At 48.6% G+C, this 22,401-nt stretch overlaps 9 protein-coding genes across 9 annotated transcripts; 4 read left to right on the top strand and 5 right to left on the bottom strand.

Moving 5' to 3' along the window:
• Positions 1-26: 26 nt before the first annotated feature.
• LTR64_001720 (uncharacterized protein) lies at positions 27-3,201 on the bottom strand (the record flags this gene model as incomplete). Its single annotated transcript, XM_064896099.1, has 2 exons — positions 27-1,838; positions 2,119-3,201. The coding sequence occupies 2 exons, from the start codon at positions 3,199-3,201 to the stop codon at positions 27-29; spliced, it is 2,895 nt and encodes a 964-aa protein (XP_064758786.1).
• A 534-nt stretch (positions 3,202-3,735) lies between these two features.
• On the top strand, positions 3,736-4,637 carry LTR64_001719 (uncharacterized protein; the record flags this gene model as incomplete). The annotated part of the gene is made up of 2 exons (XM_064896098.1): positions 3,736-4,552; positions 4,633-4,637. The coding sequence occupies 2 exons, from the start codon at positions 3,736-3,738 to the stop codon at positions 4,635-4,637; spliced, it is 822 nt and encodes a 273-aa protein (XP_064758785.1).
• Positions 4,638-5,087: 450 nt separating this feature from the next.
• Positions 5,088-7,653, bottom strand: MET13 (methylenetetrahydrofolate reductase (NAD(P)H) met13; the record flags this gene model as incomplete). The annotated part of the gene is made up of 2 exons (XM_064896097.1): positions 5,088-7,188; positions 7,643-7,653. The coding sequence occupies 2 exons, from the start codon at positions 7,651-7,653 to the stop codon at positions 5,088-5,090; spliced, it is 2,112 nt and encodes a 703-aa protein (XP_064758784.1).
• Positions 7,654-7,843: 190 nt separating this feature from the next.
• On the top strand, positions 7,844-8,617 carry URA5 (orotate phosphoribosyltransferase; the record flags this gene model as incomplete). Its single annotated transcript, XM_064896096.1, has 1 exon — positions 7,844-8,617. One exon carries the CDS (start codon positions 7,844-7,846, stop codon positions 8,615-8,617), a length of 774 nt encoding a protein of 257 aa, XP_064758783.1.
• Positions 8,618-9,370: 753 nt separating this feature from the next.
• Positions 9,371-11,147, bottom strand: LTR64_001716 (uncharacterized protein; the record flags this gene model as incomplete). The annotated part of the gene is made up of 2 exons (XM_064896095.1): positions 9,371-10,690; positions 10,740-11,147. 2 exons carry the CDS (start codon positions 11,145-11,147, stop codon positions 9,371-9,373), a joined length of 1,728 nt encoding a protein of 575 aa, XP_064758782.1.
• Positions 11,148-11,706: 559 nt separating this feature from the next.
• LTR64_001715 (uncharacterized protein) lies at positions 11,707-13,563 on the bottom strand (the record flags this gene model as incomplete). The annotated part of the gene is made up of 4 exons (XM_064896094.1): positions 11,707-13,136; positions 13,186-13,205; positions 13,266-13,482; positions 13,536-13,563. The coding sequence occupies 4 exons, from the start codon at positions 13,561-13,563 to the stop codon at positions 11,707-11,709; spliced, it is 1,695 nt and encodes a 564-aa protein (XP_064758781.1).
• Positions 13,564-17,209: 3,646 nt separating this feature from the next.
• On the bottom strand, positions 17,210-17,734 carry ARL1 (Arf GTPase arl1; the record flags this gene model as incomplete). The annotated part of the gene is made up of 2 exons (XM_064896093.1): positions 17,210-17,365; positions 17,414-17,734. The coding sequence occupies 2 exons, from the start codon at positions 17,732-17,734 to the stop codon at positions 17,210-17,212; spliced, it is 477 nt and encodes a 158-aa protein (XP_064758780.1).
• A 1,640-nt stretch (positions 17,735-19,374) lies between these two features.
• LTR64_001713 (uncharacterized protein) lies at positions 19,375-20,484 on the top strand (the record flags this gene model as incomplete). The annotated part of the gene is made up of 1 exon (XM_064896092.1): positions 19,375-20,484. The coding sequence occupies one exon, from the start codon at positions 19,375-19,377 to the stop codon at positions 20,482-20,484; it is 1,110 nt and encodes a 369-aa protein (XP_064758779.1).
• A 687-nt stretch (positions 20,485-21,171) lies between these two features.
• Positions 21,172-22,053, top strand: LTR64_001712 (uncharacterized protein; the record flags this gene model as incomplete). The annotated part of the gene is made up of 1 exon (XM_064896091.1): positions 21,172-22,053. One exon carries the CDS (start codon positions 21,172-21,174, stop codon positions 22,051-22,053), a length of 882 nt encoding a protein of 293 aa, XP_064758778.1.
• Between the last annotated feature and the right edge of the window lie 348 nt (positions 22,054-22,401).

The following is a 22,401-nucleotide window of genomic DNA, read 5'->3' as shown; positions in this document are numbered from 1 at the left end:
AGCTCGGCTATCTGAACCACTAGTTCTTACTCATCTGCACCCAGCACGAAGTTGGTGTAGCTATCCACTGTGTCGTGTTCGCTCGTAGTTTTGAGCTGGAGTGGCGGTGCCTCGAGACTGCCTGGCATTCCTCTCTCCCACTGAGAGATCATATCAGCGACAGGAGATGTGACTAGATTCTTCAATCCAGTTGTCTTAACGGCTGCCCATTTCTTCGCAGCAGGCATCCAGCACGTTTCCTGCGCCAGAGCCTCAAGGCGATCTAGCTCACTAACGATTCTCCATATCAAAAGCCAGCCGGAGTGCTGTTGGACCGTGGAGGAATTCTGAGCATTAGCCAAGAAACCTTGCAAGCCAGTGCGGATGTTGTCAATATCTTCCAAGCGTGGCTCTTCTTGTACAAAGCTGTTCTTCGGATTCTGCTTTGCTGCCTGCATCTTCCACCAAGGAAACCACTTTGCTCTGACGTCTCCTCTTCGTAGGGCGACAGTGAAGAAGTCCCGCTCCCAGCTGCCATTTACTATTAAATCAGCCACAGTAGTACATCCGGTGTTCTTTTGCTCTTTGCGTTTGAGCATTGCTACGAAGGTTTCCTTTTCCATGGTCATATCAGGTGCGACGTAGTTGTCTGGTAGATCAGGGAACTCAGCACCGGGTAGAGTCTCCAGGAACTTCGGATAGATGGCTGCAGCCTGTAGTGGTAGTGGATGTGCAGCATCCCAATCGACAATGCCAGCAACCTTCAATTTGTCTTTCTTTGCTCTTTCAGTCGTCTCAAAACTCACTGTACGTCTGTGCGGAAGGTGAATCTGAGGCTTAGGGCTTTCGCTAGTTGAGAAGCCTCTTGCCCGAATGTCCGGGATCACCTCTTCACCAGCCTGGTTACCTTCGATGACGATGTTGCGGTTGTGCAGATCCGGATGTGTGATGTAGAAGTACGAGTCATTGTACTTTCCAACAATTTGAGTCGGAATGAGGGCTCTCATTAGCAGCAATATCAGCAGATCCATTAAGCGAGACTGCATCGTGGTCCGCAGCTCTTGAGTGCGCTCAGTTGCATTCGACGCCAGTAATCGCTCGACCTTGCCTCGGATAGCCTTATCCGCAAGGCGATGCAAGTATGAAGAAGCTGTCATGGTGGGTGGTATATCGAAGTTGTCGAAATCTTCTTGCATACCATCAATGTTGTTCGCATTATTGAGAACGAGTCGATCCTTGTATATTACAGGTTTCGAAAACATCTCCAAGTAAATTTCAGCGATCTGTTCAAGTACTTGTCGTTTCTGCTCCCATGCAGGAAAGGACTCCGTCCACATCTTCATCTGTCTGCCATCGATAAAATCGAGTAGCATAAAATCCACGCGAAGTTCGTTTTCAGGGTCTTGGGCTAGTCCGTAATGATAAAGATATGGAACTCGAAACGAGAACTTCCTATTGACCCGGATCAGAGGCTCGACCTGATCGATGAGAAAGTCGCGGTCTGATTGACAATAAGGTATTCTGGTAATCCATTGCTTGTCGGTGTCTTTTTCTTGTAACAGAAGAAGCACATTCATATATGATTTGATGACGGGCACTCTTTCGATCTCACAATCTGAGCCAGCAAGTTTGGGTACTTTGTGTAGCAATGCATCGATATTGATGCGATTGAGTAGTTCAGCAGCCTGCCAATGAATGACTAGCTCGGTGTCATCCGTTGCTTCTCCTGGTGTTGTGAAGGGACCTGTAGAAGAGGACACTGATCTTAGAGAGACCGTGTCCGAGTCTAGAGCCAAAAGTGGCAGTGGTGCAGACAGTCTGTCTTCCATTTTTTCGATGATGGTTTCTGTCAAGGTTTGCTATAGAGAAAGACAACAAGTAGCCAGGAGTTGCTATCGATATCCTGTGGGAACAGTGATCCAGGTGTCTCGAGTGACAGAACAGTAGCACGTACCCAAATGGCTCTGGAAGTTGTAGCTACCAACAAGCATCGTTTGCACAAAGTCTGACGTGTAAGAATAGGAGTCTTGTCTCAAGCGTCTTTTCAGTCTCGTATGGCTGAGAGATACCAGTTGGGTAGCTCTATGTATGCATGTCGTAGATACCTCGCCACTAAAATCAAAGAGCCCAATTTCATACTTGTTCAATCCAGGCAAGGGCTCTTTTGATAAACATATCTTCTTTCGTTGGTTCTGTACCAGGCGTCGGTGATTCCCAAGGTGGTACGACTGACACCACGACCTCAATCGTCAATGCTCGAGCTTCACCAGCTTTCTTTAGACATAGCTCCGGATTGCCCATATACATGGCTTCCACGCTCTCGTCTATACACTCTGAAATATTCCGCACATTCTTCGTGATGCTGTTCAATGTCTGCTTGTCTTTCGAGCTTAATTCTTTGTCTCCTCTCCTTACATTCGCCGGCATTTTTGCCAGTCTCTGCTTGACAACCACGTGTATACTTTGTGGTACCCGTGACAAGACTTTCGATACCTGGTCTTTGACACCAGCTGCTATGGTAGCTTGATCTTTGTCTTTTCCCTTGCCAGTGAATGTGGAGGAATCTTCTTCGTCGTCACTGCCTGCTAAGCCGAATACGTCTTCGTCTACATCTTCTTCGGGATCCCAGTCTTGAAGTTCTTGTACCGCATCTTTCATCAGTGCCAACCACTGCTCCGCCTTCTTGATAACAAAGCCCGGTATGCCATCGCTCACAAACTTGATGGCTTCATCACATTTCTCCCAGATTCGGCCTGTGGCTTCCGTTACTGCTTGTTTCTCGGATTTGCTCGGTTCGGACTTTGGCTTTCCATCTTGAGCCCTCTGCTGTATTAGTGCGAGTAGCGGAGTTAATTCTGACAACGTGGAACTGGCTACACGGCGGGTTTCTGCTGCAAATGAGTCAGGAAACTTAGCAGGTGTTACGAGCAAGGTCGCGGTCACAAGAGACGGCAGGGTAGAGTTATTCAGCTCCTTCAGTAATGGCTTCACGGCTGACTCGGTAAAAGGAGGAGTGATACACAACAGAGAGAGCTTAGTCGTGGTGGACTTTAGCGATTCTGCAGCTGCTCTGAGCAGAGACAACGACGGCGGGTGGTCTCCGCTCGCCGTTGCTGTACGCTCACTGCTCTTGTTTGAATCCAAAGACTTCTGAAACTGATCAATCAGTGCAAGTGTAGTGGACAAGGACTTCAAGCAGTCCTGTTGCACGTCCGTGTTCATCTTCGTAGGTACGAGGAAGACAGGATTCGTCCTACATGAACGATCCAACCACTTCTTCTTGACAGAAAACAAGCAGGTCGTGTGCAATAGCCGTGTCGAATTGGGAAGGAGCTATGGATGACTCTTTCCACGAAATATTGCAGTATGCGAGAAAGTTTGCTTCGTTTGATTATGCACATCGGAACCGACGCGTTCGAGTCTCCTCCGTCGAACTCCACGAACCTCCACTGAGCTCTGCTCATATGCGCTCAACACTCCCTCTTGCTTGACATTAGACAAGATGATATATCGCAGAAATTGTCCTGTCCTAGTCTCAGGATACCCACATGGTTCTTCATCGACAGTAAAGTCTTGCATGCCATATATTAGAAAACTGGCTGTTCCTCAGTCTCCCACAGGTTCTAATACTCCGAGATTTGTCCCGTTGTTCTGTTGAAAAGCTACTTTGCCATTACTGACCAGCAGGATTTCTTTCACACTTCAACGACTGCGCAGTCTCAAATTTCATTATAGTAGCCGGCCCATTCGACCACCATGGCCACACAACACAACATCACGACCACATTACCGCTCAAAACAGGTGCATCGATCCCACAGTTCGGCTTCGGTACCTGCGCGAGCGCTACCTGTACCCAGTCTGCACTCTGGGCACTCCAACATGGCTACATCCACCTCGACACAGCTCAGATCTACAAGAACGAAGCAGAAACCGGTGAAGCCATAGCTCAATCCAACTTTTCTCACGACAAGATCTTTGTCTGCAGCAAATTATGGGAGGATATGTACTCGCGCCAGGGTGCCCTTGACGGCGTGGAAAGCAGTCTGAAGAAACTAGGATTGAAGACAATAGATCTCTATCTCTTACATACACCGCGTCCTGGGCCGAAAGCACGATTAGAAGCGTGGCTGGGATTGCAGGATGCAGTCGAAAAAGGTTGGGTAAAGACTATCGGTGTGAGCAATTGGGCGCCACGCCACATTGAGCAACTCATGAAACAAGATGGTGTAAAGATCATGCCTGCGGTGAATCAAATCGAGTTCCATCCATGGCAGCAGCATCGCGAGCTCGTGAAATACTGCAAGGAAAAGGGAATAGTGGTAGTCGCTTATTCGCCATTAACACAAGGACGACGATTAGGCGACGCAACGATCACAGCAATTGCTGAGAAATATGGTCGGACTCCTGCACAAGTCGTGTTGAGATGGTGTTTGCAGCAGGGAGTGGTTATAATCCCGAAAAGTGATAAGGAGAATAGAATTGTGGAAAATCAGGGTATTTTTGACTGGGAACTGAAATCTGAAGATGTTGAGGCCATCAATGCTCTTGATGAGGGCCAGAAAGGCAATGTAGGTGAGTGGGATCCATATGCTCATGAATGATCTTTCAAGCGGGCGACTATCGCATCTGTCCATTTCCGAATACCTTTTCAGGATGACTCGCCTCGTATCTATGCGGCCCTCTACGTATCTGTCGAGCACCTTCAACACGTTTCCTGCTCATTGGTTGTCTTGTCGAAAATGAACTCGTTATCAAGATAAGATGAAATTGACTTCATTAACCTTCGTTCTCTGCTACTATCTCATACGAGTCATCCATGTTGAAAGGATGCCTCAGCCTGCGCTGTTGATAGCCGGCTATATTTCTCCCTCCCTGCCTCCTCAATCTTGAAATTATGTTAAATTATGTACCTTTTTTTGATCATCGTATCGTCATCACTCGTACTTCTGGGTATCATGTTGAATCATGTCTTGAACTTTTCCTGTCTCCTCTCTTGTAGCCTTGATCGCGTTGAGCTGATCAGACACGAGAATTGAACTCCATTTTGGTAAACCTCTTTGCGCCTTGTATCATAAAGATTGTCGTCCCTCGAGAACATTTTGTGGCCTCAGTGCGCCGAACCATTTATGCCATTGACTTTCAGTGCTTCGCCTGCTGTTTGGACTGGCATCTTGTTTTGCTCTCCATTTGTCAAGCTCAAGTTGTCCATCTTCGTGTCTCCGTTGACTATGTCTCGTGCTCCATCGTCCTTGCTCAGTTCCCCATTTGGCTCTATATGGCCATTCACGTTCGCGAGTTCGTCTTCGAATACTAGATCGATGTCGCTGACCTCGAGACCTTCGAATACCTTGAAGATCTCGTTGGTCTTGTGGAAGTCGTTGTCCACGATGTTCATGAGATAACACTCGTCCATGATTCTGGAGATCAAGCGTCTCGTACCAGATCCTGCTGGGTAGCACTTGCTCCAATCTTCTCCTAGCCTAAAAGCTTCGTCCTTCCAGGCTAAGAACGAGACTGTTTCGACTATAGTAGGCTGCACTACTTCACGGTTGGGAAAGATACCCCAAGTCACGGCATTTGGTCCTTCGTCCTTGGTGTTCGTCTTCAGAGTCCCTTCCCTGTTGACTGCGTAATATGTCAGGTTTGGGTTGGCTTCTAACCGTTCCAGAACCTTGTCGATTACACTGGGAAACACGAGGAGTTCGAGATATGCTTTCTGGTACACATATCCTCCCTTAGGACCCCAACCATGCACAGGATGGTTCGAAGGAAAGCCGTTGACCGCAGGCTGCGAATTGATACTTAGCAACCCGCGGCGATTGATGTCTAGCAAATGATCCTTGAGGCTGTCAGCTTCAGATGAGATCTTGCCCTCACACCATGGAAGACGGTCAAGACCACCCTGTAGATAGGTTGTGAAGAGACTCGTAACATCACGCAGGGACTTTGGTCGTCCCCATAATTTCATGTTGGCATCGTTTGTCCCTTTCAAGCCAACACCGTAAGCATCGAGCTCACCAAATGCAGGAGAACGAGAATCACCCCATCGGCCGTTTGGAAACTCGTCCCACTCAGCAGTTCGTGCAATATAGCTGACGTTTCTGTTGCGCCAGAAGATAGGTCGGACGGTCTCCTCTCGCCTATTCTTGCCAAGAGATTGCCGCCAAGGCAAGGGCTTCTCAAGTGGTGTGCCTGTGACTTCAGGCGTGAGGTTCAGGTCATCAAGGATTCTTTGCGTTGCTTGAGCAAGATTCATAGTGTAGAAGTGCAGGTGCAGAATGCCAGCATCTAGAAGCTTTCTGCACATCTCCACCACTAGGTCTTTCCCGACATCCCGGACCGCACTATCGTCGTTTTTGACAGGATCGAGTTTGTCAAACCAGACTTGAGGTATTTGACAATTTACCCACTTGACACGTCGTTCAAAAGCTGCATAGGTCGAAATTGGCATGATTCCAGGTATAATCGGCACTTTGATACCTTTGTCTCTGCATTTGCCGACCCAGTTGAGGAAGTTATCAGCATCATAGAACATCTGCGTCACGATGAAGGTGCCGCCTGCGTCAACCTTTTGCTTCAGATGGTCCATCAGCAGCTCTGGGTCAGTGTCGTCCTCGCAACCTTCCGGATAACCAGCCACGCCAATATCGAAGTGATCGCCGTAGTTCTTCTTGATATATTTCACCAAGTCTATTGCATAACGGAATTCCAAACTCTTAGCTTCCCACTTTTCAGCGTCTCGTGGAGGATCCCCTCGTAGGGCGAGTATGTTCTTGCAACCAGCCCGGTATGCCAGTTCCAGGGCTCCGTCGAGCTTCTCTTTCTCCATGTCTGTGCAGGTCAAGTGCATACATGTCTCCAGGCCGTATCTTGTCTGTGCAGCGTTGACCATCTCGCAGGTTAATTGAGAGTGCCGGCCGCCAGCACCCCAAGTGACGTCTATGAAAGCTGGACCAAGGTCGTGCATGCGGTCCATCCGGTCGTAGAGGTTTTGAACACCTTGGGCGGTTTTTGGTGGGAAGAACTCGAAGGAGAAGGATGGCTTCGAGGCCGCCTGGTTGTGGGCCAGCTTCTGTGAGATGTGCATCTTGGTGGCAACGAGAGGAGAATCTGGAGGAGGTATGGTCTGATAGTCTGTAAGGTCAAGAAGTATGGTGGTCGGCCGTTTGACTTTGTTTTTCCTTCGGGTTTGGCTCAAATACAACAGACTGCAATCGGACTGAATAGCCACACAAGCTCAACGAAAACAGCAAACAATAGTACGGGTATTCTTCTCGATATATCAAGATCAGCCTGTGTTAGCCAATGTATCGAACTCTAGCCCACCTGTCTGCGAGCTGTCGCGGCATGGGGGCAAATATATCAGTAAAAAGATCAGTCGAATCTCATGGTAGACACATATGGCTGCTACTTGTACTCAAGTAGTCAATATGTCACAGGTTGCGTGCTAGAACAGCCTATGAAAAGATTGCAGAGACAAACAAGGACCCCGATCTTAAAGTTCGGATTGTGGATAGAGAGCTTCGCCGCAAAACTTTTCAACGCAGTGGTTGTGAGCACGAAAAGTAATGACCGCAGGACTCGAGTTCTTTTCGCATACCGCAGAACACGTTTAGCGTGGGTACATGGGCTAACTCCAGGCAGTCAAGCCTGCTGACTGACCTCAGAGCCATGCCTGTATTGAAGCCAGTCGCGCTCGCGATGCCTACAGAAATGTCCTTGGCAGGAACAACCACTATCGATAAGAATAGAAGGTGGGGGATTTTTGTGAAGGCCGTCATCGATGCATTTTGCAATATAGAAGTAGTACCGACGTTGACGTGTCGCGGATCTACCTAGCAAGCGAGCGAGCACGTATTCAACATGCCCAAACAAGATGAAGTCAAAAACGAACTCTTTCCTCTCCTTCTTGAAGCCAGCGCTCTCACGTTCGGTACCTACACCCTCAAATCAGGCCGCGTATCGCCATACTTCTTCACCTCGTCGCTGCTACATACCTCTGCTCTCCTAGCTAGTGTCGCTCGAGCATACGCCACCGTCCTCACAAGCCCACCCTTTAGCATCCCTTCAGCTGTCTCTGACACGACAGACTGTGCTGTTGCTCAGGGACATGAACCGACCTATGACATTCTCTTCGGTCCAGCCTACAAAGGCATACCAATATCTGCCATAGTGACCAGAGAGCTCGAACACTCTGGAGCACCATACAGCAATGTTAGCTATGCCTTCAACCGCAAGGAAGCGAAAGATCACGGTGAGGGAGGTATAATAGTTGGTGCTCCGTTGAAGGACAAGCGTGTGGTGATCATAGACGACGTCATGACTGCAGGTACCGCTTTGCGCGAAGCCGTGTCCATCATTCAGGCTCAGGGCGGTATAGTCGTGGGAGTGGTGCTGTTGTTGACCAGACAAGAAAGAGTGAGCGAAACAGAATCCCGGAGCGCCATGCAGGTTGCACAGGATGAGCTGGGTGTGCCCGTACGCGCGGTATTGACCTTTGAGGATATCATGGACGCCGTCGAACGAGGGGACATTAAAGGCGCGGGCCCGGAACAATTTGAACAGATGAGGGTTTATCGGGAAAAGTATGGAAGCAAGGACTTCGAGGAGAGGACAGCAGGACAGGCAACCCGATAAGGACAAACCAAGACGTGGACAGACTCCGGGACACTCCCAAACAATCACGCTTCAAGTCCGGTTACGACATCAAAGCCACACGGGTGTCGTAAGTAATTTCTTCTACATTGGTGGCTTCTAAAGTGTGGTTGTCCCGCTTCACAACGAGCGGACGTATGACCGCCCCAACAACACAAGCCACAGTTCACTCCAAGCTCAAGAGACGAACGCAACAGGCATACCTGCCTAGGATCATCGCTAGAGAATGAACGAAGGCAGGAATGCGCAGGTGATTTTACCAGGAGAACTCGTCGATGGCGGGGCTATCAGCAGGAGAAGACCTCGAGGTTGGAAGAATGGCGGTGAGACATAATCCCCAGCGCATGTTCAGAAACAGCACAGGGGAAATGTGTAATCAGAGCACCCTCGTGTCGTACACAAACCGGTCGTTAGACAGAAGAGCTAGATTCTTGATCAGAGCATGTACCAACAATTATTTTTCGAAGTTTGTGGTGAGGACAGCAGGATGAAGCAATGCTATCATACGACAGATCTTCATGGAACTTCTATAATATGGGTTGATTTGTGCTGGATGATGGCTGGATATGAGTCGACATAACCACCCACTACAAAGACTGCTCGACAATCACTCTATGCCAGCGCCATTTCCGCGCTAGCTGAATCGCGTCGAACTAGAGTGTATATCTGTCTTCGCCCGTCCTGTCTTTTCCTTGAGACAAATGTGTGTTCCCGCCATATTTTTGGATTCCGCACTCAACTCTTGACTGGTCTTATAGGTGTCCCGGCTCTGCTTCCACCAGGCGGCCTTCGGTCTTTCAAAAGGCCATTGCCACCCGTCTGTAAGTCCTGTAACTCCTTCTCAACACCAGCCCGGAAATGCTCCACCTCCATCTGACGCTGTCGTATCTTGCTTTCATATGCCAGCGCTATAGTTCGTCTCTGCAATCTCACTTGCATGAGTTCCTTCAAATCTGTCTGGAATCTATCGACGAACCATTGACCTGTCTGAGCCCATTGTTCATCTGTCTGAGTTCGGAAGGTCTCTTGTTGATGAGGTACTGCCATTTTGTCCAGATTTTCGAGGATTTGACTCAATGTCATTTCGTTACCATGGGTGTCCCTTGCTGGCTCTTTGGCTGCATCCTTGGGATCCGTGTTGAACGGCTCCGCTTGTAGGTCTGATAATGTCTTCTCTTTTAATTGGAGTGGATCGTAATCGAGCACGTCCGCGCTGCTGCTTGCGTGCGGCCGCTTTCTGCTCAACTCCGAAAAGACGTCTGTGGTGTCGAGAACAGTACTCGAGCTAGCCTGTTTAGATTGTCCTTGTAATCGGTCGTCTTCAGACGAGTCTTGCATATCTGATTCCGGTGCTGAGACTTTCTGCTGCGGTGGTATTTTTTGACTGTGCTGCAGCATCTTGTGGAATCGACCCGAAGCTGGGTGGAAGGGGGAATGACCCTGTCGTACTTGGGGATTCGTTGCTAACTGTGATGGATGTGGTTTGTGATGCATCGGTACACGTTGTATGACCGGCTGGGCACTATTTGGCCGGGAAGAAACAATGGATGGACTGTCCTCTCTTGCAATGTCGGCACTCCGAACAATAGGAGAGTCCATACTTCTTTCAAAGACCTCTGGTGAAGATACAAAATCGACACGACGTGGTATCGGAGCCTTGATTCCCTGCACTGAAGGCACTGATTGTGCTCGCGAGGGTGTTTCTAGCTGAATGTCATGATCGACCGCTGTTCTCGTCGGGCCTTTACCAACAAAAGGACTCACAGCATGTTGTCTCTCTGCTTGTGCTCGGAGTCGATTCTGGTAATCTCTCTCTTCCGCAAGCTCTTCTTGCCATTGGGAGCCAAAGAATTCGTTCGCTGCTTGTGTGTCGAGTCTTCCAGACAATAGATCATGCTCACGGGAATTGTAGTGGTCAGGCCCTGTCTTGGTAGTATGTGGAGGAAAGGCTTCTCTTCTGAATACGACTGTACGATTGTCTTCGTTGATGCTATCGTCGATGAAACCACTGTCCAGACTTACAGTATCGTCGAACGCACTGACTGGTGGCTTTTGCTATGCGTACAGTCAGTAAAGGTCGTGCTTGCTTGAATGCTGAACTTACCTGCAATTTCTGTGCTTTTGTGCCCATATTTGGTTTCTGCTGCTTCAATGTTGAACTATTTACAGATTGTGTCATGTTCTGTGCCCTTGCGTTTTCCGGTCTAGGCTGAAGAGACGAAACAACGGGTATCTTCCAAGGGTTGTGATCTGCCTGGATGTCGAGACGTTCAGTACCCAGAGCTTCAAGGGAGTGTTTGCCAATGTTTGGCATATTGGTCCTCGACCATTCGCGATGTTCTTGTCTATGTGGTCGGTTGTCTTTTGATTGACCAGGAGTCGTTGGTCTATCAGTGCCATTGTCTCTCGACACACGAACCTGTCGGCTCTGTTGTCTTGCATGGTGGAACCCAGCAGGTGTCGTGGGCAAGGTCTCCTGGACTGCCGCATCCAGATCCTTGTTCATAGGCATTGCGAAGACGCAGCTTGCAGGCAACACCTGGCCAGTTGAGTAAGGTAGTGGCCGACATGCTGAGTAATATTGTGTAGCAAAACAACAGTTGGAAGGAGCACTCTACAGGCCGTTTGATAAGAAGCGCGTTTTCGAAGGATGCAGCCGCGATACAATGGCCCGCCAACCGTGGCAAGCTAGCCGCTGAATGCGGTCAGTTTCTATTATCAGCTCAAACACGTAAATGAAAGGCATGAAACGCGTCACTAGGAAGGACACGAATACGAGCCATGTGGACAAGATACCAGCTGTGCCAAAAAAAAAAAAAAGGGGGGGGGGGGATACGACTTGCTGTCGAAACGGTGGGACCTGACGCTAGGACACGTATATTACAGGAATGATCGAAACAGCTCAAAGCAATCTAAGATTTCGCACTCAACATGAATCCAGACATGTATGGGTATCGTTTTCGTTCCTCGTAACCAAAATCGCTTGCTAAAGTCCAATCACCAATCAGCAAATCGTTGTGTCGCCATATCGCCATATCGCCAAATCATACAGTTTTTGATCCCTCCGTCTTCTATGATGAGTTGGACGAGTTATGCCGTAATCCGTTAGCCAGCTTCCTCCTCCTTCTATCTTGTATGTCTACGCCGCCTAACTGATCAGCTGAATGGTCCGCCGAATCATCTCCATCTGACCCAAATGCGTCGAGATAAACCCTTCTCTTTGGTCTCTTGAAAGCAGGCATTCGAGGCACTCGTTTCCATACAACTTCATCATCGCTGCTTGAAAATCCAGTATCTGTTAGAGGACCCTGGTCGGCTGGCTCGCCCATGCCCTGTATTGGCCGATGGGTACCACCTGAGAAACCATTGTGATTATCGTTCTGCCCAGGTGGCGCATTGGGATCCCACACGGGAAGTCCACCGGGCGGAATGGCTTCTCCAGTAGGGGTGCCGATTGCCAGGTCGATCATGGATCCGTTAATACCTGTCAGTGACCATGCGAACACAGCCACGTCTCTGATAGCGCTCATGAAGCCGGACTCAATCGGTTCGGTCACAGGTTGCAGCGCCGGGACAGAAGCAGCCTGTTTCATATCATCTGGTAATATAGGTTCAGGAGCCCAAGGAGATGCGAACAACCCATTAGGAAACGAAGGCTGTTCTGAGTCTGGTGTGGCAGTGGTTGGTACCAAAGGATGAGCTCGACGCAACACGACCACAAGACCATCTGATGTGCATGACACTACCGCTTCAACTTCAATAGCATTGGGAGTCGATTGGCCAGTAAGGCCATTCGGTGGTGTGATAGACGAGGCGGAAGATCGAGCCACCTGGTTGGGTCGGTCGAAGATGCGATCATATGAATTGGTGTCCATGTCTGTGCTGTTACCAGAAGATGTGCGTGAATCGATACCATCTCCTATGGAATTATCTCGACTATCTCCTCTAATGTCCCTTGGTTGTGTTGAATGTCCATTCAGTGGTGGAGTGTTCACTTGTACACGCGGGATGTTGTCGACGTCCTGCATGACCGTAGTCGAGGTGGTAGAGACACTAGATTCCCTCGACCCTCTCGATAGTAATACGCCTCCCTCATCATCGTCCTCGTCTGTATCGCTGAGGCGGTCCTGGATGAGTGGAGGATCAGGTAAGGTTGGATCTCGGAAAAAGAATCGAAGGTAAGCGATGGAATCGTTCTGTTTGGCGCTTTCCAAGGTTCGGACAGCGTCGGCCAAGCAGTTCTCAGCAATACAATAATAAAAGCTTTTGCCAACCAGGTCTGCTGAGGAAAGTCCAAGTATCTGTTCAACTCCATTGGTCGCAAACATTACAGACGATGTCCTCGTAAATCGATTCAACACCAGCGCGGCGCGGGGTTCCCGTGTGGTGAAGTTTATTTTCTGAATGAACTTGTTCGAGATGTAGGACAGCATATGGTACCGAGGATCTCGTGGTGAAGAAGCGAATACTCGTCTGACCGTTGCGCCATCGACAGCTCGTTCTGGAATTCGATATCAGCTCACGCATTAGCATGCCTCAACTTGACTCACGCTGAGCTTTTTCCCCTTTTCTGTAAATTGAAGTTGAAGCGACCAGTACATCATAAACAACAGTAAAAACACATTCGCACCCAATCCAGGTACCATCCCTGTGCCGTATCCGGCAGTAATTCAGCGCAGCCGCCTTCTCGAGGTCGAGACCTCGGCCATGAATCGCTCTGGCAAACGGTATTTCGTCTGGATGGAAATATTCCCAACATGATTTGCCTTTTACCTCGTGAGGTTTGTAGCCAAGAATGTCCTGGATAGATTCCGAGCAGTACTTGATTCGTGCATCAAGAGATAAATCTGCGCCAACGTTAGTTTCGCGAGGTAGAGTAGTGCTCAAAAGAGTGACCAACCATGAATGGTGATAAAGATAGTTTCCATGGTGGCAAATGTGCTGCGTTGAAGCCTCTCACAGGCAGCAAGTTGAAAGGTGACCAGTCAAGCAGCCTTGGAAGGATTCTGGGAATAAGAAATCAAAATATTAGGGTGAAATTGAATATTGATATGTCACCAGAGCTCGTGTATGTGCAAGGTTGTGAAGTTCTCTCAAAAGTCGTACAGTATAGAGTGCTCGAGGCCAGAGATCGGTGATTGGTATAAGTGGCGTTAGACCACAATCCAGGATTCGATGCACAAACTAGTCCAGGCTGCTGCAAGTGACCGCAATACTGGCGACTTTGAATGTGAGAACAGTATATTCCTCTTCGCGACTGAGCCGATGAAGCAACGTTGAGATTGAGTTGTCAGTCAGAACCATCGGATGGCGACATGCAGGAGAAACGGTTGATGCGGATATAGCAGTGAAATTTTGCACTGGGTCATAAATTTTGTGCCTGCCAATGCTTGTGAAATTAGATGCCGAGTAAAGAGGTGATTTGCTGCTGTCAGAACCGAAGACTGCCAGTATGCGAGTAGGATGATCATCGACCTGCAAGGCTTGCAAAACCCATGAACGACAACGTGACTCCGAATGAAGAAGAACTCGCAGCAAAGTGTTCTGGTCAGCGAAAGAGTGGAACCGAGCACAGAAGTTACGTCAAATATGCATGGGTTTGCCTCTACTACTATCGGCTAAATGGTGTACGCTTCCAACGGCAGGGCTTGGGGATACCACAGCAGGGATTTCGTCTTGGGTGGCTGGTGAGACAATCAATCAATTTTACACAGCCAGCGACCTCATTAGTACTAGAATATCGTACATCAGCTACACGAACATGCACCGTATCGTCTCTCGCAAGTACTCTTAAACTTCACCGCTACCTCGGTCAACATGCACCCGCCCATATTGGGTAACCAGGATTGAGGAAAATCCATGCCTGTTAAATACCTTGGTAATGAATTGAAACACATTTGTCCAAAAGGAAGGTCGGCTGTAAATCTTTCAGCAATGCTAGCAGTCCCATGAACAGCCTGAGTTTCGACAGTGCAAGCAAGGCTTGAGAGCACTACGTTTCTGATTTTTGTCGGAGCAGTACTGTATATGGACATCACTCAGCATATCACCTCTGCAAGCACAGTTCTGTAAACAGGTACCTGCCGCCTCCAGTGGACGTATGTGGCAGAACAAACCCTTGTGGAAGCTACCTAAGCGAAACCCACATTGCTTGGAGCGAGCCGATATGCAAGATGATGTCAATGTGCAAGGTCTATCTTTAAGCTTTGGCATTTCATCGACCGATGAAGTGCAGCTCATTCACTGACACGAAACGAGTCATGTAAGTCAGAGATGTCGGCGACCATCCCTTGTGCACCGAGGATATTCGACCGCACTCTGCGAGAAGTATTCTAATGATTCCATATCAAGTCCTATGCACCACGGACCCAGATATTGTACATATACATGTCTGCAGTTGGTCTTGTGGTGATTGGTGTGCTCTGTCCTTGCCAAATTTTGTCAGAAGATACTCCTCGAGATCGCCATTCAATAAAACCAATGTTTTTACAACACAGTCCACAAGTCCTTGCGCACATGAGTCTCAGCGAATCAGTATCGACACTAGCAGTAGCCGTCCTTACTAGTTGACCACAATATTCCGTGGGAATAAGTTCCGTGGTACAAGTGTTCAGCTGTCTGTCCACTGTGTCAACGGTTCTCCACAGGAACTTATCAGTTTTGCACAAAGCCTGCGAATTTGTGGTCCCATTGTTTCGGTACAGAGCTGCAGTCTATGCTGAAACTGTGGCTGTGCAGCGTCTCACACGCCGTTGTGTTTAAGGTGTACTTCAGAATGTAGGCAAGAAGTTCGTGCGGCTCAATCGTCTTGACTATTACAGCGTAGTTTGCACACGCCACACCCCGCGAGTTGCTTGCACTACAACAGGCGTCGATGGTGCCTCATCGTCGATATCCCGGCGCACATAGCCTATGGGCGGGTCCTGTCTACCCAAATTGATCAGCCACGCCAAGTGCTTACGACTGCTTGACCTTGGTCTTGAACGACACTCCACTCGATTGGTGGTGCCTTACGTATGTTCCTTCTCGTATTCATCTGCACAAGGCCAATTGCGCACTGGGCTAGCACATTCGCAGCCAGAACTCAAGTATGATTGCAGAACATCCAGTAAGAATACATCCTCCTAACTTCGCACTCGGAAAGACGCCTCGTTAGCCACAGTATAAGACACCGGCGGTTCATGCTCGCATGCTCGTGACACAGAAACAAATTGGCTGAATTGGATGCACAAAGATCGTCGATTCCTTTCGTTACCACCACTTCTAGCCACGGTCATGTTCTTGAGTGTTTCGCATAGCGGCCTCGTTCTGTGCGGTTGTGGCTTCGACACGAGTCACAATGGTACAGATACATGTTGTTCGAACAATTTCCCGCCGGTCCGGTAGTACCGTTTCAAGATTTGAGAGGCTCATATTTCAGGAGATTTATAAAGAAACTCAACATTTGTGACCGGCCACTCGACTTCGAGGCCAGAATGGAAGCAAGCTTTCACCCACCTAGCTCTCCAAGTTCGAACTTTCTCTTTCTTCTCCCAAGATTCAATTCAGCAGGATGTGGGAAAGTTCTTTTGCTTGCGCATGATATGGACTACTATGGAAAACTACGAAACTGGCTGAGTCTATCTACTGGCCTGCAACAGCTCTTCTTGAATCACTCTGAATACGCAATACATACTAGGACCATCTCAGACGGGTAAGTGTGCTACTTCACCAGATCTTGCTACTGAATGAAGGTATCTCTCGAGCTTCGCCTTCCTGTTATATCGCATGTCTAAGGGTCGGCAGCTAATCTGGACTCTTGTCAATTCTGTCCAGATACTTGTTCGCCATATTTGTGGTTCGGTTACCTAAACAGATGCTCTGGCCGGATTGCTCTCATGCTTTGGTGCATACACAAAGTAAGAAGATATCAACAACAGAGTAGAAGTGAACAACTTCTTTCTGCACGCCATACAGCACCTTGGCAGCTTTAGCCACCCACTGCCGTATGACAAGCTTCGTCGCTCAATTCACGGTGTCGTGGTGCCGATGAGAAGAGAATGTTTCCCGTATTGATATCAGGCTCACTTCGCTGCCGTAACGTACACAGGCTGGTAGTACCAGATACAGTGCTGCAGCATAGCGTCAGGCACCAGGTCTGTATCGGATTGCGAAACTGCCGCAGCTCAACATGTGTCGCTGAGACTGAGAGAATCTCGTGCGACTGTCTATTGGCCACAATATTGGAACTTCTCGTTATTGTCTGCACATTACTCATGAATCATGAGTTGTTGCCATAGTGACGGCTCGCTGATCATCAGAAACGTCCGTGAAGCTCGGCGAATGAGCAATTGCGCTGCGGAAGGGCCTATGCTGATGTTTGAGTCGTCAGTGTGACTGGCCGAACTCGTACACTGTCATATGGAATGTATTGACGTAGTAATCTGTCTTTCACTAGTAGGCACGAGGTCAAGCGTTGTCGAGAGACAAGCGACTCGATGCTAGGTTTGCTGCGACGCTACCATCGTAGCCAGATGAAGTTGTGGTATAGGCGTCCGAACGTATATAGCAAATCTGACGCGTGTTTGTGGTATCTTAAGCTTCGGATGATACAGTCTGTGACAGCCAGTCCATGCCTTCGTTGATGCCCTTGCCGTCAATGCAGGAGCATGCGACAATGGACCAGTTCCTGTCTCGCAGCTCGCCCAACTTAAGCGCTTCGGAAATCTCCCCGGCACCCTGTGCGCCAGGCTATCAAGAGTCAGCCATTGTGCACAATAACGATAATCGCGGACTCACCTGATCCTGCTTGTTTGCGAACACTAATAGTGCCGCATCTCGTAACTCATCTTCGTTGAGCATCGAACGAAGCTCATCGGCGGCTATTTCTAATCGCTCAATATCGGTTGAGTCGACCACGAACACGACAGCAGCTGTATTCGCATAGTAACTTCGCCAGTAAGGTCGTATTGACGTCTGTCCACCGAGATCCCATACATCAAAAGTCAACTGACCATATTTTACTGATTCGACATTGAAACCAATCGTTGGTATGGTAGTCACTACCTCTCCCATCTTCAGCCTGTAGAGCAGGGTCGTCTTCCCAGCATTGTCCTGCATGCTGGTAAGCTGATGTGCCTCACAATACTGACGTAACATACTAAACCTAGGATAAGTATGCGAATATCCTTCTTACCCCTTGACTCCATCAGTATGTTTTGAATTAACCTCTAATAGGGAGGCGTACCAGATCAAGCCTGAAAATAACTTGGAGAGAGAGGCACCCATGTTTGTCGTCTCCAGCTGGTAGTCCCCGAGAGAGAGAGAGAGAGAGAGAGAGTCGTTAACGAGCGATGAATGACTGGGACGAGGATATCGAGTTTATCGTTGATGAGTGAACACTCGAGTAGAATGGCAGATGTTATGCTTGTGGAGTGGTGCGAAGCGGCCTGAAATCGCCAGGCAGCAAGCACGGATTTGAGCTGATCCAGCCGCCGGCCGATGTTGAATGATCCAATGTTCCAAGCGTGACGATATCGCGCTATCTCTCTAACGTTATAGTCACAGGCTCATGGAGTCTGCAAACGTTTCCTCGACATGTTGCAGTGGTCTTGACGCCAGGCAACGCTTTTCGACGTTGAAATGAACCAGATCCAGATCAGCCACCACATCACATGCGAGCAAGAAATGTCGGAGGCATATGAGAAAGACCTGAACTTCTCCTGTCACGCTTTGCTTCTTTTAATTGGCACGGTTGGAGGACACCAAACCAGTTCCGCAACACTCGACCAGCACTCTGCCACCATCCGCAATGTTTCCATCAGTACTCTACGCTTTCCGACGCTCCTCTTTATATGACTCCTTCTCGCTGACTAGCTACAGTACGAATAAGGGGAATGGTACAGGAATGGTGAACTATTGAGCATGAGGTGGAAGCAGTCACGCAGTGGTATGAGATGATGTTCACCGACCTCGATTGGGAGCATTAACGAGCGCTTCTCCTTTCGCAATTTCTATCTGAAGTGAGGCGGAAGGATTCCAGAGCACTTCACGAGCTACGAATTCTGGCCAACCTACACCATTACCTTGTGAACATCGAAACACCGGCCCTCATCATCTCGAGCCCCTGGTCGTGCTGCAAGCAAAGACAGTATCGTACTGCAGGGCTTCGGACCAGCTTGCCCGCTCGACATTACAGCATCTTTCTCTACCGGATCTGCACCACTACACAAGCTCTCAAAGGCTCACGACCATGTCATCTAAATCAGATAGGAGAAAGCCGGTGAAAGGTGGGCAGCTCGACCGAATTCATCCAGGTGGCTCCACAAGCCTTCCTCTTGTCACCTCCTCGAGTAAACGCTACATTCATCTACATTCACGATTTTGTCCCTACTGCTCGCGAAGTAATGCGAGAATAGTCGTCGTCCCATGAACTTTTCTCCGCATCTGTACTTCTGGTTGTCCTTCTAACAGAATCCTGGTCCTGATCTCGGGGTTAATCCTAGCAAAATTACCACAAATGGGCAAGCCTAACTTCTGAATCTTCCATAACAGACGAAGCCAAGGAGCATATGGAGCCTTAATAGAGTCCACTAATTTATGTCTCCGAAGTATTGTCATAGCATTGCAGAACAGCATATTGACCAGGATTCACACGTATATATAGCGCTGTCCTTAGTGCCACAATCAGGAGCACTTCGGACAAAAGTGCATCAAGAGCCAGTGAACCTCTAAGCGCGACTCAAAGCAACGAGATCATTATGGCATGTGAGACTCATACTGCGGCAGTATTGGAAGAGATTGGTCAAGGTCTGAAGCTCGTCAGTCAGCCCATACCAGAGCCAGTATATGGCAGTGCAGTCATCAGAGTCCTTGCAACTCCTATCTCGCCAACTACTAACCGTGTTATCACTGGTAAATTTCCTGTAGGGCTCAACACCCCTGTAATGCCATCCTCCTCCGCTGTTGCACGTGTGTATGCTGTTGGGCCTGATGCAACATTGTTGAAGCCTGGTCAACTCGTCTTCTACGATTTCTGCATTCGAAGCAGAGATGATTACGACACGAGCATCTTGCAAGGGTACATGGGTGATAATAAGACCTTCGAGGCAGCTTGGACGCACGGAACCTTTGCACAATACGCTTGTGTACCGCTTGAGAGACTCTGGGTCTTGAACGAGGATCTATTAGTCAACAAGCTCAAATACACGTTTGCTGAACTTGCTTTTCTGGGCACCATCAGTATTGCCGTCGCTGGCCTCATTGACATTGACACAAGACCTGGTGACACAGTCATCGTCGCACCTGCCACAGGCTGTTTTGGAGGCTCTGCTGCACATGCTGCGATCGCAATGGGCGCGAGAGTCATTGCTTGTGGGAGGAACGAAGAAATACTCTCGAAGATGACCGATACATTCAAGTCGAGTGGTCGCTTTAAAACAGTCAAGATGACGGGTGACGTTGAGATTGACACTGCAGCCATCAAAGCTGCCGCAGGATCCGAGAAAGGCACTGACAAGTACATCGACTTCTCACCACCACAGTCAGTTGGCAGCAAGCATATACTCTCATGCATATCAGCTGTCCGTCCATTTGGCAATGTTTCCTTCATGGGTGCGGTCTTCGCTGAAGTCGGTATCCCATATTTTCTACTGGTGAAAAACAGCATCCGGATTCAGGGCCGATACATGTTTGAACGTACCCACGGCGAGCAAGCAATCAAGCTGGTGGAAAGTGGTCATATGAAGCTTGGTGCTGGTGATAATAGTGGTATGCATATTGAGTCTTTCGGTCTACAGGATCTAGGTAAGGCATTGGATCAGGCAGAACAACATGGCAAATGGGCTCACATGGTCGTGCTTGAGCCTTAAATAAGGTCTGTTCAGCAGAACAACGACGAGACGTGTTAATCAGCATCTCGTTCCTTCTTTGTCCAGCCATATGTTCATGGAAGTAGAGTGATGGCTTTGAACACCTTGCCAGTGTCAGGCTATACCAAGCAGGCTGACACAAGTCATTGTGTATAAGTCGAGCGCTGTCTCATCAGGCAATGTATAAAAGTGCCATGTATGTTACAAGCTTCTACACCAAAGCGCACATGTCGACTTCGTACCAGCAACAGACAACGTAGTTATCTTGAGAGCCATATGAAAGCGCTGTCGCATCTGTGATTCACTTGCAAAATTGACTTGGAGGAACAAAGAAGTGTTCAAGTTGAATTGGAGGTAGATGTGCAGTGCATGCAGGTAATGATAATTACCGCCTCATGGTGTCGCGACGCACGAAAATTGCAGCTTCTTCAGCTCCAACGAAGTGAACAGAAACTCGTCGAGCTTCAGTAAGCCAACCAGTCTGCCTCGCTTATCAAAATCATAGAAAATCCAAGGAGTAATAGCTCAGTTTAAATTTTGTCATTCGACTCAGACAAAGATAGCAATCCTTGTTCAAGATATCGAAAAGCAATAAATGCTAGTAACAACGGCGCATACAAAGACACTACTGTAGAAGCGAGCTCTGAGCCGAGATGAGAGGCACCATGATCGAAAATCAGCGTAGACATGTCTCTCAAGCGTAGCTACGAACCAGCACAAAAAACCTCAGAACACGATGAAGCGCTCTCCAACCTCTTCGAATCAGGTCAAATCCTCGATCGGGCCTCCAAGTTCATAGGACTATTCTCACCTGCCACAGATACACCACCAAAAGTGCTCCAGCAACATCCGCCTTTTCAGAAAGCCACACACCGGATTCTAGCATGGCGCCTGCCGTCTCGTCAACAGACGGTACAATTCGAAAAAAGTAAGAATCAGCAGAGTAATCCTTCCAAGAAACCGCTAGTCTACGACACAGGTTCCCTCGATGACGGTGAGAAATACGCCGGCAAGAAGCTCGAAAAGTTGTTGATCGAACTCGACGTCGTGGGAACCGTCGTAGTCGCGCGATGGTACGGTGGCGTGATGCTCGGCCCCGTCCGCTTCGACCACATAGTTAACGCGGCAAAGGAAGCAATATTAAAGTACCAAGAGTCTATCGCTATCACTGCCGACCACGACACCTCTCTACCTTCCAAGAAGCCAAAGACACAATCAACAGAGAACGAAGTCCTTACACCAGAGCAAGAAGCCGAGCAAAAGGTCCGCCTCGTAAAAGCGCTTACTGACAGAGACAACAACATCGTCGTGCTACGGCAATTACTAGCACAGAAGAAGACGAAGAAGAAGGCAGAAACCACCTCCACCACTCAGTCCGAATCACCTCTAAAGTCGTCTTCTTCACAAACACCAAAACCACTACCCGACTATGCAGCAATGTCCTTGACGAAACTAAAACAACTGGACAAGGCACGGGATACAACCATCTCCTGGATATTGAAACAGATTGACGAAGCTGAAGGTTTACAAACACCAACGTCGTCTATAGCGGAGACTTCTGAGCATTAATAACAAGGAGAAAAAGCGTGATCACGAGATTAGCCTTCCTGCTACTGACAAGGAGATTGATATGTGTTTAATACATAATGCTCTCGTAAGAGTGTGAAGGCTGTAAACTGAGCACTTCATATACTGCGCTTAGCTATTTTGACTTGCTATACACGTTAGATATGAGCTTGCGATACGAGGGCGAATTCATAAGACGCTCTATGGCATTTGGTTGAAGAATATTGACCTGACTATATCCCATGTGCCCAGCCGAGGACATACCATAGCTGCCGTACTTACAAGCTCAGGGCATAAAATTATCGTGTAGTCAATGATCAGAAAGCAGAGGAATGTTTATATCATGAACGA

Source organism: Lithohypha guttulata, assembly GCF_036872675.1.
Source record: "Lithohypha guttulata strain CCFEE 5908 chromosome Unknown scaffold_1, whole genome shotgun sequence".
Classification (NCBI taxonomy): Eukaryota; Fungi; Ascomycota; class Eurotiomycetes; order Chaetothyriales; family Trichomeriaceae; genus Lithohypha; species Lithohypha guttulata.
This window is presented reverse-complemented; position numbering and strand designations above follow the sequence as displayed.